Below are 16,406 nucleotides of genomic sequence, written 5' to 3'. Positions count from 1 at the left end.
CAAGACTGTCCCCTTCCCTGTGACTCCCCTCCGGTACATGCAGGACGGTCACTTTTGCTTGGCTGCTTCATGTCCTCAGCCCACTGTGTTGTGGACGGTTCTGGGGCATCCTCAGTGCTCTAAAGTCAGTATATCCCATCTCTGTATGGGGAGAAGGATTTTCTTACTCTTCGAAGTTATGCTTGTTCACACGTTTCCTAATATTTTGTCCTCATGTATGAATGTCCTACTGGTTTTCTTTCCTCAAAAGAGCACAAAAATAACTTTTTCATCTCCAAACTCCAGATAATAGATGCTCACAATGCATCACATTCTTAGCCCCCTGTGTACCCACACACCCATCCATCCATCCAACCAACCAACTATGCGACCAGCCTTCCTCCCTTTAGTTACGGCTTACTATAGAGCCAAGACTACCTGCCTCATACTCCCTACACTTAGGGTGAATTATTTCCCAGAAGGCGTCTCCGTCTTGTATGCAGATAGACTCCTTGCAGACAGCATAACCAGCCCACCCAACATTTCCAAATGTTTGTGGATTCAATAGACAATTCAGCTTAATGCTGAAACTAGGACCTTAAACATCCGTGTGTGTCTCTGTCTTTCGGGAGTGTGCCGGGGTCAGTTAAGGATTCTCACCTCTTTGAAAAATGGTCGGAATGGAAAGTCTGTATGGGCCTCACTTGAGACCTGCAGTCCAAAGACAGTGAGGTTTTCTGCATCCACCTGTGACCCATCTTTGAGTGGGAGCAGAGGGAAACGGCAAACCTCCCTCTCAGCCAGGGAGCCCTGACTGATCTGTGGACGTGAGTACACGGGGAGGGGGTACGTGGCCCCTGGAGGGGTGCCAGGGAGCCGGGGCAATGGGCGGAATTCCAGACCCTGGTATCACCCAATGGTCATTTTCTCCCCTCCTTCCTCTGACTCCTAGTCTTCTAAAATGCTCTCTTTGGGGTTTACCCCCAGGGCCATGGCAACCAATTCCGAAACGGACTGCCTGATGTCCAGGGGGCAACCCTAGATCCCTTTAGGATTCCTGCCGTCTTCTGTCATTTCCTGGAGGTCATGCTTCTGCATGCAGTGCACCCACCAGTGGGGATGTCCTGGGGGACGTGTAAGGAAAGCACTTGGGGACTTGGGCAGACCCCGAGCCACACGGATGTCTCAGAAGCACCCCAGGGAAGAGAACCCTCCCTGGGCTGGTGCAGAGTGGCCGGCCGGAGCTTCCCCACACTGACTGGCCAGTTGCCAAGAGGGAGAATGCTGTTAAGTGCATCCCACAGGCGCCCTCCTAAGGGTCTCACACTCAGCACCCGCATAACTTATTCTTCCATCTCCCTGCAACGTTGGGATTATAAATGGAACCCAGATGTGGGCTGTGTCCCTCTTCACCTTGGAGATGTAGCTGTAATTGGCTTGGACCTCAGCCAACCGCACAAGTTGGGAAGACCTCAAGCCCTCCCTGTGGATTTGGGCACCGATCAGAGCCCCCCACGGCTGCTGCCTGACACGGCCCTGCCACCTGCTCAGACCTTCCCGGCTCCAGGGGCACCCCCGACCCCGCATAGGGGGAAGCGTGGGAGAGTTTACTGATGACTGGGGGAGCTCAAGGGTGATTTTCTCCATCGCTCTCTTTCAAACATCAAATGTTTCTCTCTGCGTTTCAAACGAAGCCCTTTAGCGACCGGCATCTGTTTCTTGAGGTCTCGCCTTCCTTTCCTGGTGGCTCATTCCCGTGACAGGCTGGTTTCACTTGCTTTTCCAACTCTCTTTGCCCAGGGTCGGCTCCACTGCCTTGGTCATCGGCTCACATCCACCCGGCGGCAGACAAGGCTCAACACTTCCTTGAGTTTCCGTGAAGCAAAGGTAAGAAGCTGCTGTAATTAAATAGCGTATCATTGAACTCGCGTGAATACATCCCACCCTGGACCCTTCCTTGTGCCACGGCCCCCACTTCTCACCCATCGCCTTACACTTGCAGCTACATGCCTTTACCTAATCCGCCGCGCTCCTGAAAACATTTCGAGTTTGCTGGTTTTGCTGCAAATAATCCATGAACACAAATGGTAGGTTTGACGGAGTCTTGTCCTACGCAGGCTGTAAAGAGGGGCGATGACGTCACACGCATCACAGCAAATCCTTCCAACACTTTCCACTAAACTTTCTGTCCTTCACTCATCTCTGGCAGTGCCCCCACTGCATTATCTTCTTTTCTCTTGTTGGGTGTCCAGCCCCACCGATTCCCCCAATTATTCCACTTCTGTTAGAGCCGTCTGCTTTTTTTTTTCTTTTTTTTTTCTTTTGCTTTTTAGGGCCGCACCATGATGGCACATGGACGTTCCCAGGCTAGGAGTCCAAGAGGATATGCAGCTGCCAGTCTACACCACAGCCACGGCAACACCAAGTCCCCGCAGCATATGCGACCTTCCCCAGCTTACCGCAGCATTGCTGGATCCTTAACCCCCTGATCCATCGAGGCCAGGGATGGAACCCGCATCTTCACAGAGACATCGTTGGGTCCTTGACCCACTGAGGCACGACGGGGGGAACGCCTTCATGAGCCCACGGTATCATCTTCTCTTTTGAGTCTTACTCCCTGACCCCCACCCCCACCCTGCCGCCCACACACACACCAGGCAACTCATTGTGTATTTTTTCCCAAACACATATGAGGCGTTCCTATGAGGATGCGAATGAGTAAAACTTCCTGTATTTGCAAAGTAAGAAGCGGAGAGAACTGAGGCCACACACCTGGGAAACGTCATGAAGCATCGGGCGATTTCAAGAGGAGATGCGACGCAGGGCTGTGCTGGGAACCCTCGTACCCAGCCCTTTCCCACCGGGGTCACCAACTGTGGGGCTGGGAGGAGGAGCTCTGTGGATCAGGGTGGCGGGTTAACAGGACTGGTGTTGGGAAAAACAATGGGGTCTCATCCCCCAAAAGGCAGCAGCAAGGCCATCCAGGAGCAGCGGAACTGGTGAGAGCAGAGCCTGTGGTGGCCGGGGGAGAATGTCGAGGACCCAGAGAGAAGGTGGGGCCTCAGAGAGCCTCGCAGGGGACCAGAAGGATGTGGGAGCGCTGTGCCCCATGGTCCCGACCCCTGAGGGCTCAGCTGGTGGTTACCGTTCCACCTTGGTTATTGTAGAGCCCTTTCATGGCCCTTCCAGAGGCTGCATGGGGAGCACGGGTTATACACAGAAGGCGGAAGAGAGGCTTCTCTTTCCTGTCTCACTCCCTCTCTTTCTCTCCATCCGTTTCTTTATCTCTGTCTCCACCTCTTTCTCTGTCTGTCCATAACGTGGAACATATGGTTCGGCTTTTTATGACAATGACGAATAGTCTCACTTCTTTGAGGCTTTCCTATTAGTCAGAAGCATACAAGATAGGACAGACCTGGATTTAACTCATTTCTCCACCATTATTCCCTTTATAACTTTACCAGGTCAACTCGCTCAGTTTGCCCCTGTGTAAATTGGAGATAATGGTAGCCATCGCCTAGGGTTTCCGTGCGAAGGAACGGAGATGGTAGCTGCATGATACAGGGATGGGCCTTTGGTCTGCATTCAGAGATGCCAAGAAAAGCAAATTTCCTCTTGATCCTCTTTTTTTTTTTTTGTCTTTTTGCCATTTCTTGGGCCACTCCTGTGGCATATGGAGGTTCCCAGGCTAGGGGTCAAATCGGAGCTGTAGCCACCGGCCTACGCCAGAGCCACAGCAACTCGGAATCCGAGCCGCGTCTGCAACCTACACCACAGCTCACAGCAACGCTGGATCCTTAACCCACTGAGCAAGCGCAGGGACCGAACCCGCAACCTCATGGTTCCTAGTCAGGTTCGTTAACCACTGCGCCACGACGGGAACTCCCTCTTGCTCCTCTTTTTATGCCCATAGAGCCCCATGTTACCAGTCGCAGCTTTTTCACACTCAGTAAGGAGGACACTGGGGAGGTGGGTGTTTAAAGGTGTTCTACCTCACCTAGGAAAGTGTGACTTGTTTGGCAGAGTTTTTTTGTTTTGCTTTGTTTTTTTACTAAAACATACAATGTCACAAAACTATTTCAAGAGTCTATGACTCATAAAGAATTTTTGCAGGAAAAATTTCCCCCCCAAAGAAACAACCTGCCAATTCCAGATAACGTACTACTCTCGCATGTGCGTGATCATTTAGAAAACATCCACCAGTACCTCATCCAAAACTCACACGATCCAAAGCTCCTGAGCCTTGGCTACTCCAGGTTTGTCTTTATACAAACCCATCACCGGGCCTGGCCTGCGGCATGACCGTGTGCAGGCAAGGCTCAGGGAAGAGACGAGGAGAGCAAAAAAATGTAGGGAGTTCTCTTGCGATGCAGCAGGTGAAGGATGTGGCATTGTCGCTTCAGTGCTGGGATTGCTGTTGTGGTGCGGGTTCGGTCCTGGCCTGGGAACTTCCACATGCCCCGGGGGATGCCAGAGAGAGAGAAAGAGGTGACGGCTCCTTCCTAGTTTGGGCTGTTTCCAGGTCAGGGACTCTGATTGATCCTCCATTCAATCATTTACTCATTCAACAAACGTGCATTGAGCATGTGATGTGTGATAGGCTGCACAAGCCACTGGGCAGATGGCGGTCACAATTCCTTGTCCTCACAGAGCTTAGAGTCTAGAAGGGAAGGGCAGCATGAAGGACAAGGACAGGGCAGCATGTGACAGATGTCAGGGTGGAGGACCTGTTGTAAATGGAGTGGTCATGGGGGCGGGGGAGCGCTCTGGGGAGGTGACTGAGGCCGAGATGGAAGAACGCAAGCCGTGCAGAGGCTGGCAGTGTGGTCCAGGCAGGGGGGTGGGGCGGAGGAAGTAGCATCGCTGGAGGCTGGTGGGTAGGCAGAGCTTGCCAGATTCCAGGACAGAAGGTCAGTGTTGGCTTGGCTTACATTCCACTTGATCCCGGAAATTAATCCTACAGCCTTAGGTTAATGTCACGAGGAGTTCCAAGATCCTGCTTCTGAAGGCATGTTGTTATGGCTAAGTGTCCATCTATGCTTAGCTCATAATTTTACTCCTGCGTGAATTAAGAGCCACATGCTGCATTTATTTTTCTTTCCTTCAAGCTTCACATCACATTTGAAAACACTGATTCTACATGTTGTTTCGGTTCCCAGGATACCACAGAAAGAAACATGTGCTCCATTTATTTACCATTTGACGTACAGAATAAAAAATATTCATTCTACTCACTCCTTAAGCTCCACCAACATTAGATATGTTTTAGGGCAGAAATATACAAGGTCACATGTGGTATCTATCTGTGGAGTGCATTTCAAAGAAAGGCATGCCAACAAGCACATTTGTATGAAGGCTGTGAAGCAAGATCAAGGTTGAGCCTGAAATACCAGTGCACCACAGTCGTAGTTGCTTGTTAACTTGAATTAACGGTGCCTGCTCTTCTGCAGTCAGATTTCATCTACACATGCAAAGTGAAGTGGAGAATTGAGTAAATTATCTTTATATGGGCCAGGCAATTAAGACCAAAGGTGGTTAGTTAGCCTGAATTATCCAGATTCTGGTCTTAGCAGAAGGTTGCATCAGAAAGCCAGAATGAAACACTTTTCTTTTTAAAAATGTTAAATAATCACCGTGTTGATTGGAAGGGTGCTGGGAGATGGCCATCAAGGTTAAAGTCTCCCAAGGAAGGAACCAGGCCATGAAGAATTCATGCAGGTTTGCCCAAAGAAGAGAGACCTGGGCAGTCACTAAATTCCTGCATGTTTCTGAAACCCAAAGAGAGGGGGTTCGGCTTGGACAAAGCACCTCTCATAATAAAGCTTCTGTTAAGGACAGGTTGTAGGGTTTTGCGAAACTAACTCTTTTTAGTACTGTCTATTCTACCATGCTCTGGAGCAGCAGTGGGCACAGATACCAATGTTTCCCAAGGGAAATGATTCATGCCCCAGAATCTTAACCCTCAGCTCCAACGTGCTTTCCAAGAGTCTTCACACAAGGGTCTACTGATGTGTGGTGGCTCGGGCTTTCCCCCTCTTACCTCGCCTCCTCAAGATCCCAGTTACAGAAGTAATGGAAGGGAAGGATTTGGATACTATCAAGTCAATAAAGCAGCTCTCTTCCATTTAAAGTTCAGCTTGGTGTTGGCAAGAGCCTAGGCTCAAAGAATCACAGTCAATGTTAGTTCTGTCCCTTCTTGGCGATGTGTTTTTGGACAAACTGCTCAGCCTTTCTGAGCTGCAGTTTCCTAGAGGTGAAATGGAATCCTCAGACTTACTTTATGAAATGAGTTAGCAAATTCAATACCATTGTATGTATTCCCTGTCTGGCACATAGACACTCAACTTAATTTCTTGCCCCTGTATTTTAAAGATACTTAGAGTAAGTCCAGGATAGGATCTTAATAAACGTATCTTAAATGAGTAAGGTAGATAGAGGACAGATAGATGGACAGACAGATAGATAGTAGGTAAATAGATGATATGTAGGCAAATAGGTGATATGTAGGTAGGTAGATAAATAAATGGATGTAGAGATGATAGCTAGATAGACATGATAGATATAGAGAGAGATAACAGGTAGACAGGTAGATGATATGTAGGCAGATAGATGATAGGGATTACCAACAGATAGACAGAAATAGTTGATAGATAGATGGATGGATAGGTGGATAGAAAGATAATAGACAGACGGTAGGTGGAGAGATGGAGCGCCATAAGGAAATGAAGCTGGCTGTTACTCAGCTTGAGCTTGTGTCGGCAAAAAGATCTCGGAGACTGAGAGAACCACTCACCACTCTCCACTCCGGTTTGGGTAAAATGAGGTTGGGCAGAGTCCTACTGGAGGAAGCCCCTGAAGGCCACATCGCTGAAGCTGGGTCCCCTTCCGGCACCCTTTGTTCCTCCCTCACCTGCTTCCACCTAGTGCAGTTCGCCGGGTGCTCATTCGCAGACGTGACGGGTAGATCGCCCCAAACCTGCTCGCCTGGGATCCATGCGTCCACTCCTGCCCGGGGCGGAGGGGGTAGGCCACAGCTGTTCCTATCCTTAGGGGAGGGAGGGAGAGTCAGGCTGCCTGACCCGGATGTTAGCCTCCCCGCATATCTTCACAGGGTTCAACCCACCCCTCCTCCTGGTCCCAAGCGCCGCTCTTCCGCCGCCACTTTCCACTCGCTCCTAGCTTATCTCCGCATGCAGAGGAGGTAAAAAGAGCATCGACTCCCACGTGGACGTTCGTTCATGCATTCGTTCATTTATAGTTGCATGCTTGCTTTCTGCTGGACAAGGCTGTCTCTGGGCATTGCATGTGGCCTTCTACAAAGGAAAGAGGAAAAACTGAACCTTCTCGTGGAGCCATGTTGACTCATAGAGCACACATCGTCCAGGCGGTGCAAAGAGAATCACGATGGACCTACAGTCTTGAACCCGAGGGAATCCCTGGTTATGTCCTCCCCTCTAAGAAATATCTTTTTGAAGCCCCCCACCTCCCCGACCCCAAACAATTGTTGTCTTCAACAGTTCATATGTTTTTAGTCTTTTGGTAGTTAAAACTTTACTGAACCATGTTTTTTAAGGGATAATTATTCTTCCTGCTGGGACTGTCTGGCAAAATTTTGTGACGTCCCTGACATCTTCCGAGAATGGGTTTAGATGCACCTGATCCCTGATCTGTTATGTGCCCGCACCCCAAGCAAGCCAGTCCGTAATCAGTTGCCTTCCAACAAAGTGGCTCCTGGAAGAAAGAATGCATCTGACCTTTATCTCTTATCTCTGGACTTCCCTGTGCTTTGCCTAGAGAGTCCCCCTGAGGACTGGGTTTCTCTGACCACGTGGTAGAATGCATGACTTCAGGTGGGACGAGAAGAAAATTTACCACCTTTGGCTTCAAACCCTGGAGAGGGAAATGACACTTTATCTCAGATTATATCTCAAAAATCCCATGGGATGAATCCCATAAACCTAGATGTAGGAATTAAGACTTGCGGTTGGTTTGATTTGCAGGGAGAGAGTGTGTAGCCTAACTCCTACTGCCTTACACCGGTGATGAGATGGTGACATCAGCTTCGTGTGACGCACGGGCTTGAAGGGCAGGCGGTGGTGGAGACAAGTGGAGTTGTGAGAGGCCAGGCGGGGCGATGTGTGCTATTTCGATATTTCGAGTTTAAAGTCTATGTGGCAATCAGAGTTAGAACTCTTCCAAGGATACGAGACATATAAACATGGAGTCGAAGAAGAGGCTGGACAGATTTGACTTGGAGGTAAATCCTAAATACATGGGACTCCTAATTACCTATTAGTGAAAACTATGGGAAAAGATGAACTCACCAGGAAAAGCATGTAGGTCCCCAGAAGCCAGCGTGACCCAATCCTGGGCAAGGACAACGTTTCAGTGATTGACTCATAATGAGGATCTAGCAAGTTAAGATCGAGAAGGTGAAGTTGGACCAGTAGGAAGTAAACCAAGAAAGGAAGGAAGCATTGTTAAAAAATGAACTGCCCCTGTTCAGACACAAGGAGAGGTTAAATGAGATGAGGATTCAAAAGCGGCTATTGGATTCGGCAATTTGATCTCCTGAAGGAACATTTGATGAGCATCTGATATGTGCCAGGCACTGTTCCAGATGCTAGGGAGAAGTGGGGAAGGCGGGAGCTATGCTGCCTCTCAAAGGTTGGTGTGCATCTCAGGTATCTGGGAATCTCTGTACCAGGTATGAGCTGCATCAGTGGCCTGGGGTAGAACCAGAGGTCCTGCCTTTCTAAGGAGCCCCCAGGTGATGTGATACTGTTTATCTACAGGCCTCACTTCGAGCACCAAGACGTTAGACACGATGACACTGCGGATGTTAATAAGTCAGCTTGGATTCTCAGTGGAATAGCGGGACCTGATGGTGCCTTTGGAAAGCAGTTTCAGGTGAGTGGAGGCTGGAAGCCCGTGACATCGGGCGGTCAGGGGGTGGGGACGAACCGCTGTGAGGAGGGTTTGCACTGGTAGCGATGCAGCTGATGTAGGAACCTCTGGCTGTATGTGCACTGGCGTGATTGACCGGCCATGACCAGCAGGAAGATTTTCCAGATACCATCTTCTGTCCCTCTGCCATACCCTCCCTCCTTCCTTCCTTTTCTAAACATAGTACGTACCATGTTTGAGGTTTCTCTAGGCTTGAGCAAGTGTATTGCTTAGAATTTGATCTCTTCCAGGCATAAAATTGTAAAAATGAAAGTTAAAAAAAGGTTGGGGAGTTCCCACTGTGGCACAGCATCATCGGTGGTGTCTCTGCATCACCAGAGCGTGGGTTCGATCCCTGGCCCGGCACAGTGGGTTAAACGATCGGCATTTCTGCAGATGTGGCGTAGGTCACAACTGCAGCTGGGATCTGATCCTTGGCCTGGGAATTCCATAGCCGTGGCCAAAAAAAGAAAACAAGACAAAAGCAAAAAGGTTGGACTTGAAGTATTGACATGAAGACGCATTAGGGAATTTGGTATGTTGATTTCTGGGGCTCTCGGGGTTTATGTGTGAATGTGCATTAATGTAGTCTAAACGCAGTCTAGTAGAGTCTAAAATTATCTGCCGCATACAGTTAACTGGTTCTGCTAACTGGTTTTACAGAGGGGGCCTAATGTCTGTTTTGTCAAAGTTTGAGGGTCCGTGCAGTTGCTAATATTGTTGTGTTTTGCGGCGGGGCATCGGCGGGGTGTTTAGAGGTAGTTGGTATCGGGGAGAGGATGAACATTGCAAACTGCATTCTCATCTCGGGACAAGGCGGCGGAGTACAGGACCTTGAGCTCACCTCCTCTTAACCTGCGTTCTGCCACCAGTGAACCAAAGTGTGACATCCTTCCTCCATCCCCCGGTTCATGGAGGTGGAGGCAGGTCCAGCTGGCAGGCCAGGTCTCCCAGGACGGACATGGACTGGTTGGCGTGAGTCTCCAGGTTACTTCTTGATTAAGAACGTCTAACCATGATCCTGGGCAGTCATCATCTAGTGTATTGAGAGGTGACAAGTCTCATCCAGCTGCACACATCCTGAGCTCTCCGGGGAAATGAAGCAAAGGGCATTGCAGAAAGAAGGAATGCAGAATATTCCATTTCCTGTTGGCTCACTACCAGGATTCTGCATCCTGTTCCATTTTCATTAAGGTTTGTTGCACATGACCCAGCGCTTAATTTTATGATGGGTGGGTGTGAAACCCAAAGTATTTGAGGGGGATTAGATATTGTTGACACTGCATTGGGCGGGAGGCTACCAAATGCTTTCCTCCATTCCTGTAGCTCAGTCGTGTTCCCAGGGAAAAGAGCATTGCACGCTCTGGCCCGGAGTCCCAGCTCTGGGCAGACTCTGTGTAAGAGTTTCTCTTTACAGACTGATCTATGATCCACGACACCCTGTCTGCAGGACAGGAACAACACAGTGGCGATACGGGACAAGATCCGAACTTGCCCTAGGTAGAATTACAATTCTCCTTCCAGCCTTCCTAGCTAATCCTCGGATCAGAACACACTCGGAACTCTGAGAGAAATTAGGTATAGCAAGAAACACAGTGGACCTGTTGGTTTCCATGTCTGGATCCATATGTATGTCTATGGATGGAACATTCTGGAAAAGTGATTCAACATTTTTATTGTCAATTATTAGAAGTCTATTATTTAACTAAAAAAAAAAAGTGCACATTTAAAACTCCTAGCCAGTGTACTTTTGAGTCCTTTTCTAAAGACCCTCCAATCTCAAATCGGTAATAAACCGACAGAACTGTAAAAATGTCTACAGTTTTTCCCTCAGTGCATCCCTGGAAGTTTTGTTGAGAATCAAAGCATCATAAAGTTGCTCATATTCTCTCCTATAGGGACAATGCCGTAATTGGGAGCTGAGACCCTGACTAAGGATTTGAAGTCAAGTAAACCATAAATACGGCCACTGACCTAGCAGAAATGTGAAGCCATCACCTCTGTAAACGTTGGTGATCCTTAACATTTTAAAATCGTGTCCAAAGTCGCAGAAGCCTGTCTTTTATGATTACAGAGGACCTTCACAGTTATCTTGTCCAGCCCACAATTTGGAAATAAGGATTTTCAAATCGAAGACAGTTAAGTGATTTGCTTATTGTACTTAGAGGCAGAACCAGGGGGCATCTCTGGCTTTCTCCTCTGCTAAGTTCAGCCCCGCAGCACCTGCAAATTAAACACGTAAATATGGGAAAAGAGGCAACACATGCACAGAGGCAATGGAAAAGTTCTTTTATCATCCATGTGACCCAATATTAGTATTTTTTATAATAAGATATTAAATCGGGCATCTGATTCGTAAGTGTGCTATCCTTCTGAGAATTTTGGAGAATATTTTATGGGACAAAATGATGCCTTTGACTGCATCTTAAGACACTTTCCTAACCAATGATAGACTTTCAAAATTATTCCCTTAGAATAGGCGCTGGCAAACTTTTTTTGGTAAAAGACCAGATTGTAAATATTAAAAATTTTTTTTTCTTTTATTCTTGTTTCTTTTTCATTAGATAGTAAATATTTTAGACTTTTTAGGCCACGCCGTCTCTGCGTAACTTCTCAACTCTGTAGCCAGAGATAACAGTAAGAGAATGGGTGGGACTGTGTTCCAGTAAATCTATTTATGGATGCTGACATTTGAATTTCATATAAATTTCATTATTTTCATGTGTCATAAAATGCACTTCTTCTTTTGATTTTTTTTCTCCCCACCCATTTAAAAATAGAATACGCTTCTAAGCGTGCAGCCCCACAGGAACAGGTGAAGGGCCAGACTTGGCCTGTGTGTAAGATGCTCTGTCTTTAGGGGGGAGAAGAGGGGTCGAGGGTCCGAGCTGAAAGGACTGACTTTCAAACTGGTGCCGTGACTGTGGAAACAGTGTAGAGGTTTCTCAAAAAACAAAAAACAGAACTGCCATGTGACCCAGAAATTCCACTCCCTGGTTTTACCCCCCCAAAAAAAAAACCCAAAACACTAGTTTGAAACAATGCAGTGGTCACAGCAGTATCATTTATAATGGCCAAGATATGGAAGCAGCCTAAAGGTCCATCAACAGATAAATGGATAAAGAAGATGTGATGGCTAGCTGTCTAGCTAGATTATCTGTCTGTCTGTCTATCTGTCTCTCTGTCTGTCTATCTGTCTCAGTATCACACATCTATCTATCTGTCTACATACATGGTAGAATACTACTCAGCCATAAAAAAGCATGAAATGGGGGAGTTCCCGTCGTGGCGCGGTGGTTAACAAATCCGACTAGGAACCATGAGGTTGCGGGTTCGGTCCCTGCCCTTGCTCAGTGGGTTAACGATCCGGTGTTGCCGTGAGCTGTGGTGTAGGTTGCAGACGCGGCTTGAATCCCGCGTTGCTGTGGCTCTGGCGTAGGCCGGTGGCTACAGCTCCGATTCGACCCCTAGCCTGGGAACCTCCATATGCCGCAGGAGCGGCCCAAGAAATAGCAAAAAGACAAAAAAAAAAAAAAGGCATGAAATGTTGCCATGTGCAGCAACATGAATGGTCTTGGAGGGCATTATGTTAAGTGAAATAAGTCAGACAGAGGAAGACAAATAGTGAATGATCTCACTTATATGTGGAGTCTAAAAAAGACAACAAACTAGTGACTATAATAAAAAGAAGCAGACTCGCAAGTATAGAGAAGCAACTGGTGTTCGCCCGTGGGGAGAGAAGGAGGACAGGCAGGATGAGAGCAGGGAGAAGGAGGTAGAAACGACTGGGCGTAAGACAGGCTCAAGGATGCTTTGTACACATGAGGAATAGAGCCAATATTTCATAATAGCTATAAATGGAAAGTAACCTTTACAAATTGTGTTAACAGTTTAAAAGCTGAATACATAAATAAAAAGTTACTTTCAGAATATGTGCGTATCTTGAGGCGGTTGCTTAACTTTTTGGTCCTGCAATGCAGGGCCCACCACCTATTCACAGGGTGACTGTGGGGACCGAGTGAGGTGCCACATGGAGGGCCCAGCCTGGAGTCTGAGCAGAGCAGATGCTGAGGAAATGTGAGCTCCTCTTCCTGCCTTTTGCCCTCCGAATCTGCGTGTAACCGCACACCCCTGCACACACAGAGTTTACTTTACCAAAAAAGTGAGTTTCTTCCCTTCCTCTTACTTCTTTCTTCCCTTTCCTGGTTACCCTGGGGCCCTGAGGGATGTGAAGGTCCCCAGAGGACCCGCTTGTGCAACTCAGTGTTCTGTTGGAAAATCAGTGGTCTCTGTGCTGAGAGCCACTTGCTTTCCCTTTACTTCTTTCATCCCCTAAAATAAAAACAAAACGGTCACGATAAACCATAAGCCAAAACGCCAACCTTTTCCGGAGTCCAAGTGTCGCTAGGGAACAGCGGATTTGGGGAACCTGGGTGATTCTCAAACCCCGGAATGAGAAAGCTTCAATGAACATGTATTGTGTTAAGGCAGGTGGACTCCAGTTTGCTACCACATCAGAATTCAGAACCTTCTGCAGCTGTCACCTGGGAGTCATCACCATGCCGAGAGGTGTGGTCCACCCGTGGCTACCCTTCCAGGCCTCGGCTCAGAGCCCAACTTAACCGACCTCTGAGCAGCCAGAAAAATCACACTCGTGAGAGATGCTCCTCACGTTGCCTGGCCGTCTAGAGACTCCTGCCCACCTACAGCTCAATGCAAGGCCAGCACAGACGTTCCCAAGCTCCCTTCTGACCCACAGACAACCCTGCAGGGGACATCAAGTCACAAGAGGGCAGCTGGATTTTTATTTCCATTTAAAAATGGATGCGATTTTCCCAACATAAATGCAAAGGGGAAACTGGGCGAGTGGGTAGAAAAATATTACAGATACTTACTTCTAGAATCAGACGTCTAAATACCTATTAGAAAAGTTGTGGGAGAAGGAGGAGGGAGTGGGATGGACCCGGAGTTGGGGTTAGTAGATGCTAACTCTTCCATTTAGAATGGACAGGCAGTGAGGTCCTACTGTACAGCACAGGGGGTTGACCATGATGGAAAAGAATATTAAAAATGTGTATATGTATATATATATATATATATGAATATATCTGAGACGCTTTGCTGTACAGCAGAAATTGGCACAACATTGTAAATCAACTCTTCCCATCGTGGCTCAGTGGTTAACAAACCCAACTGGGATCCATGAGGATGCAGGTTCAATCCCTGGCCTCCGTCGGTGGGTTTAGGATCTGGCGTTGCCATGAGCTGAGGTGTAGGTCACAGACACAGCTCAGATCCTGAGTTGCTGTGGCTGTGGTTCAGGCCAGCAGCTGTAACTCCTATTCGACCCCTATCCTGGGAACCTCCTTACGCCTCGTGTGCAGCCTTAAAAAGACCAAAAAAAAAAAAATTAGAAGTTCCCATTGTGGCTCATTGGTAACAAACCAGACTAGGATCCATGAGGACTCGGGTTCAATCCCTGGCCCTGCTCAGTGGGTTGAGGATCTGGCATTGCCATGAGCTATGGTGGCGATCTCAGATGTGGCTTGGATCCCACGTTGCTGTGGCTGTGATATAAGCTGGCAGCTGCAGCTCTGATTTGACGCCTAGCCTGGAAACTTCCATATCCTGCAGGCATGGCCCTAAAAAGACAAAAAAATAAATAAATAAAAAAGAAATGTAAAAAAGAAAAGTTGGGAGTTCCCGTCGTGGCTCAGTGGTTAACGAATCCAACTAGGAACCATGAGGTTGCTGGTTCCATCCCTGGCCTCCTCAGTGGATTAAGGATTCGGCTTTGCCGTGAGCTGTGGTGTAGGTTGCAGACGCGGCTCGGATCCCACGTTGCTGTGGCTCTGGCATAGGCTGGTGGCTACAGCTCCGATTCGACCCCTAGCCTGGGAACCTCCATATGCCGCAGGAGCGGCCCAAGAAATAGCAAAAAGGCAAAAAGGCAAAAAAAAAAAAAAGAAAAGAAAAGTTGCCTGTCTTCTTATCTTCCTAAGTCATTGCCATGGAAACAGCCCAGAATGGGATTCTGCCATCCAGGTGGCCCGTCACTGATTGGTTGTGGAGTGCCAGACCCCATCACAGGCACAGGGACCTCATGAGCTAATGCCACAGTGCCTGCTCAGAAGGGTCTTGCTGTCGTGGGGGAGGGAGGCCATAGGCAAGCCAAGGAACACGGTGCACGGAGGGAAGGGCCATGACAGGGCGATTGGTGGGCCCCATGAGCCCCTAGTCTAGGTGAGGGTGGGCAGGGAAGCTTAGAGGAAAGGACACGTCAGCTGAGGTCGTAAAGTTGAGTACGACTCAACTAGGCAAAGGATGGGTGGGGGCGCAGAGAGGAGAACGTGGAAGAAACTGAACAACCACAGCTGACACGTTCTGGAGTGCTCACCCTACACTGGGCATCATGGTTTAGGCCTCATCTCAATTATGCGGTGGTTACTGTTATGGGGCCCTTTTTACATGATGACACAGAGAGGTTAGGTTGCTGGCTCAGTGTCACACAGCTAATAAGTGGCAGAGCTGGGATTCAAACCAGGCATTTTGGTTCCAGAGCCTTAGTTCTTAACTGCTACACAGAAAAAATGGCAAGCGAGCACATGGTAGGCTCGGAAGCCATGGCCGCTTACCTGGTCGGGTCAACTGGGGCTGCACCTGCAAAGCGAGCGCGCATTGAGAAATGAATACTTGGAGTTCCCGTCATGGCTCAGCGGTAATGAACCTGATGAGGATCCATGAGGTTGCGGGTTCAATCCCTGGCCGCGATCAGTGGGTTAAGGATCTGGTATTGCCATGAGCTGCGGTGTGGGTTGCAGACAGGGCTCGGATCCCGTGTTGCTGTGGCTGTGGAAAGAAATGAACATGCCTCACATATCAGTGCAGAGAGGACTCTTCCACGCTGTTCTCACTGTATATGTACAGAAAGTGACCACTGAAGTAGCCAGATAAAATGTGGGGGGTATCTCTGTGATGCTCAATGAAAATGACCTACATGTTCTTATTTTTTAAATTTTTTAATTTTTTAAATTTTTTTGTCTTTTCAGGGCCACATCCATGGCATATGGAAGTTCCCAGGCTAGGAGTAGAATCAGAGTTACAGCCCCCGGCCTGCACCACAACCACAGCAGCCTGGGACCCAAGCCGAGTCTGTGACCTACACCACAGCTCACGGCAACGCCGGATCCTTAACCCACTGATGGAGGCCAGGGATCCAGCCCACAACCTCATGGTTCCTAGTCAGATCCGTCTCCACTGCGCCACAACGGGAACTCCTACATTTTCTTTACATCATGTAATTATAAGTAGAAAAATTAAATAAAAAGTATTGAGAGAACCCTCTTTCAAAATTTATGTAAAAGTTCTAAATAGAATCTTTTCAACGTTTTTATTGCAAAATTTGACCTTGCTTCCACCCAGATAACTTTTTTTACAAACAGTTTTTATGCTTCAAATGTCTACAAGGAGCACGACTCAGG

At 48.2% G+C, this 16,406-nt stretch overlaps 1 protein-coding gene across 15 annotated transcripts in view; it reads left to right on the top strand.

The window, feature by feature from the left end:
• Nucleotides 1-16,406, top strand: part of LOC125117727 (uncharacterized) — a 52,255-nt gene that overhangs the window by 4,977 nt on the left and 30,872 nt on the right. For 3 of the 15 annotated variants that reach the window (XR_007132703.1, XM_047763787.1, XM_047763789.1), the window contains exons 1-2: nt 2,355-2,567; nt 8,775-8,889. Coding sequence is in view for 3 of the 15 variants with exons in the window: in XM_047763787.1 (XP_047619743.1) it covers nt 2,485-2,567; nt 8,775-8,889 (198 nt within the window). In the remaining 12 variants the exon portion in view is untranslated. The other 12 variants (XR_007132704.1, XR_007132705.1, XR_007132707.1 and 9 more) reach the window with 9 other exon arrangements.

Source organism: Phacochoerus africanus, chromosome 16 (assembly GCF_016906955.1).
Source record: "Phacochoerus africanus isolate WHEZ1 chromosome 16, ROS_Pafr_v1, whole genome shotgun sequence".
NCBI classification, from domain to species: Eukaryota; Metazoa; Chordata; class Mammalia; order Artiodactyla; family Suidae; genus Phacochoerus; species Phacochoerus africanus.
The sequence above is the reverse complement of the archived record's forward strand: the minus strand, read 5'-3'. Positions and strand labels throughout refer to the sequence as shown.